The 2,480-nt window shown below is 42.3% G+C and overlaps 1 protein-coding gene across 1 annotated transcript in view; it reads left to right on the top strand.

The window, feature by feature from the left end:
* LOC145411652 (uncharacterized) overlaps positions 1–2,038 on the top strand; it is a 159,723-nt gene extending 157,685 nt beyond the window's left edge. The window contains exon 13 of the mRNA XM_080281658.1: positions 1,586–2,038. Coding sequence (XP_080137784.1) covers positions 1,586–2,038 — 453 coding nt within the window. The remainder of the gene's footprint in view (positions 1–1,585) is intronic.
* The last annotated feature ends 442 nt before the right edge of the window (positions 2,039–2,480 follow it).

The following is a 2,480-nucleotide window of genomic DNA, read 5'->3' as shown; positions in this document are numbered from 1 at the left end:
ACATATATTATATTCATATATATATATAGTATATCTACCTACCTATATATATTTTATATATTTTTTTTTAAAATGGCCGTTGGCACATAACAGTTTGCACTGAACAGTCACAAGTCATGTAGATCAAAGATCCTGTGACTTTACCAAAGTTACCTAAAGTAGTTCTGTACATGGTGACTCATATACATATGTACTCTCATTTTATTCAGCATGAGTTTCAAACAATACAGTACATAACACTGTACAGGGGTAGTTTAACAATTACAACTGAGCACTAGGACATGAGCACTGACAAGCCATTAGCTTTGCAATACAACAAAGCAAGCCAGCTTAAACATAGGATGTCACAGTTATTCAAAGCATCAGGGTTTTCTGACTGCATTGTCCGAAAAGCACAAGCACACAGACACGGGCAAGAATGAGAATGCGGGGGTATTCTTGGCACCGGACAAGCCACACCTATAATAGAGTCTGCTTGGCTGGTGCATAGCGGGCGTTTTCATTGGCTCCCGAGTTTTGGTATTTTCCCTGGCGCCAGTTAGCTACCTCTTATGAGCTGGTTGAGACCCCTCAATGCTGGATATTGCATTCCAGTTACGTCCAGTTTCAGTGCCCGATATTGAATAAAAATTGCCAGATATTGCTTTAATTGAGCCGACAGCTGTGCCGGATACTGTGTTGGGCTGGATATTGTGAAGGAGGATAACTGAGAGTTTATTGTATAATTTAAAATACTGGAACTAGTACACTAAAATCTTGCTTAACTCGTTAACTGCTCTATACAGCCTGGGCTGTTCCGAGTGCGACTGCTCAATACAACTCTGGCTGCGCAGGTGAATTTTGAATATAGTGCCAAGGTGACCAAGGCCGACCCATGCAAGCATGTTTGAGCCTTCAAAACTAAAGCCAAAACTGAAACCGAAAAAGGAAACGAAAACCATACATTCCAATAGGGAATCAGACACTTCGATGTTCACCCATGGCTTTACCAATGTAAATATTGAGCTAATATTTTGTTACTGTATACTTTGGCAAGTGTTCTCTCAATTCCTAATTTAAAAATTGGCCTTCGGGAAATTTCATTTTTACCCCTATGTCTTCGCACCATGGACATCTCCAAAAAAACGCCATGCGCAGTTAACGGGATTAAAAAAAAAAAAAGCTTAAAAATAAAAGTTGTAGAGAAAAAATGCAGCGGTAGTGGTAGTAATGGTGGTGGTAGTAGTAGTAGTAGTAGTAATTGTAAGTTGTGATGAAAGTAGTCATGCAATGTTGGCTGCTGTTGTCTTTTATTTGTAGTCCATTATCCACATTTTGGTGGATAGGAAAGGAGTTGAGAGATGTCTCAATTGCCAGGCAAATGAGTAGCTCAGCAATACTCGTGCCTTTACGTGAGGGCATCCCTCTCTTGTACCAAATATGGTGGAATTGGATGGCATTAACTTAAACAATAGTTAATAGGTCAGAATAATGAATGATGAGAGACCTCTGTTCTGAAGTGAACTGTCCCAGGCTGATGGTGGTGATTACTTGCTCATATCTCATTCCTTGTGATAACTTAAGCACTGATACTCTTACTTTCCAGGCAATGGAACACAAGCTGATGATGGAGACCAGTAGCATAGAGATCAGTGAGGATGAGCGGGATGTTATGACAAGGAAGGCCATACAAGCCTTGCTGGTTGAGCTACGTGGTGAGACACCCTGGCGAGCAAGATTCCAGTGCCCTTCAGCCCAGGCAGACCTGCAGCAGCTGGTTATGCGAGCATGTGAACGTGGTGCCACCATTACAGCATGGTGGATTTGGAGGGAAGGCTGCCGCACCACTGTCACCAAGGACCTCCACGGCACCACAGCCCTGCACACTGCACTCAAAGCTGGTCACCTCCGTACAGCAGAGACTCTTGTCAATGATATGGATGCTAACCTCTTCCTTCAGGACAAAGATGGCATTCTTCCCATCTCATTCATGGATTCAAACCTCATCACACACCTTCTTCAGGTGCGAGTCAACTGTTTTATCGAGATCATTTTGTAACATCATCACATAGCACATATATATTTAGAAGGGGTCAGAATTTGAGTCTGGGAAAACAAAAACCTGGTGGTTTGTAATATTTCAATCAAAAAGACACAAAGCACACCGACAACATAACAGTCTGTGGATGTCCATAAACAGAAAAAGCTCATCATTATATACCCCAGTTTGTCCGCTAAAAACTCTTTATGACCTCGACTATAGATATGCTACCTAAGGGCACATACTAATGTACAGTGATAAAGCAGACATAACACAGTGATATTAAATGACACTTATGGGAATAAATAAGGAGAAACCTAATCATGTGGACAGTTTCAACCACCAGGGACCCTTCTCCTGAGCATCATCCCACAAGTGGGATGGTTTTTCTGGACCTCCCCCCCGCCTCCCTCCCATGCAAGGAGGATCTGGGCATGGTGATCCCATTCAAGTGGAAGTC

The sequence above is a fragment of the Coenobita brevimanus genome, chromosome 90 (genome assembly GCF_032717465.1).
Source record: "Coenobita brevimanus isolate Jiangsu-jjx chromosome 90, ASM3271746v2, whole genome shotgun sequence".
Classification (NCBI taxonomy): domain Eukaryota; kingdom Metazoa; phylum Arthropoda; class Malacostraca; order Decapoda; family Coenobitidae; genus Coenobita; species Coenobita brevimanus.
This window is presented reverse-complemented; position numbering and strand designations above follow the sequence as displayed.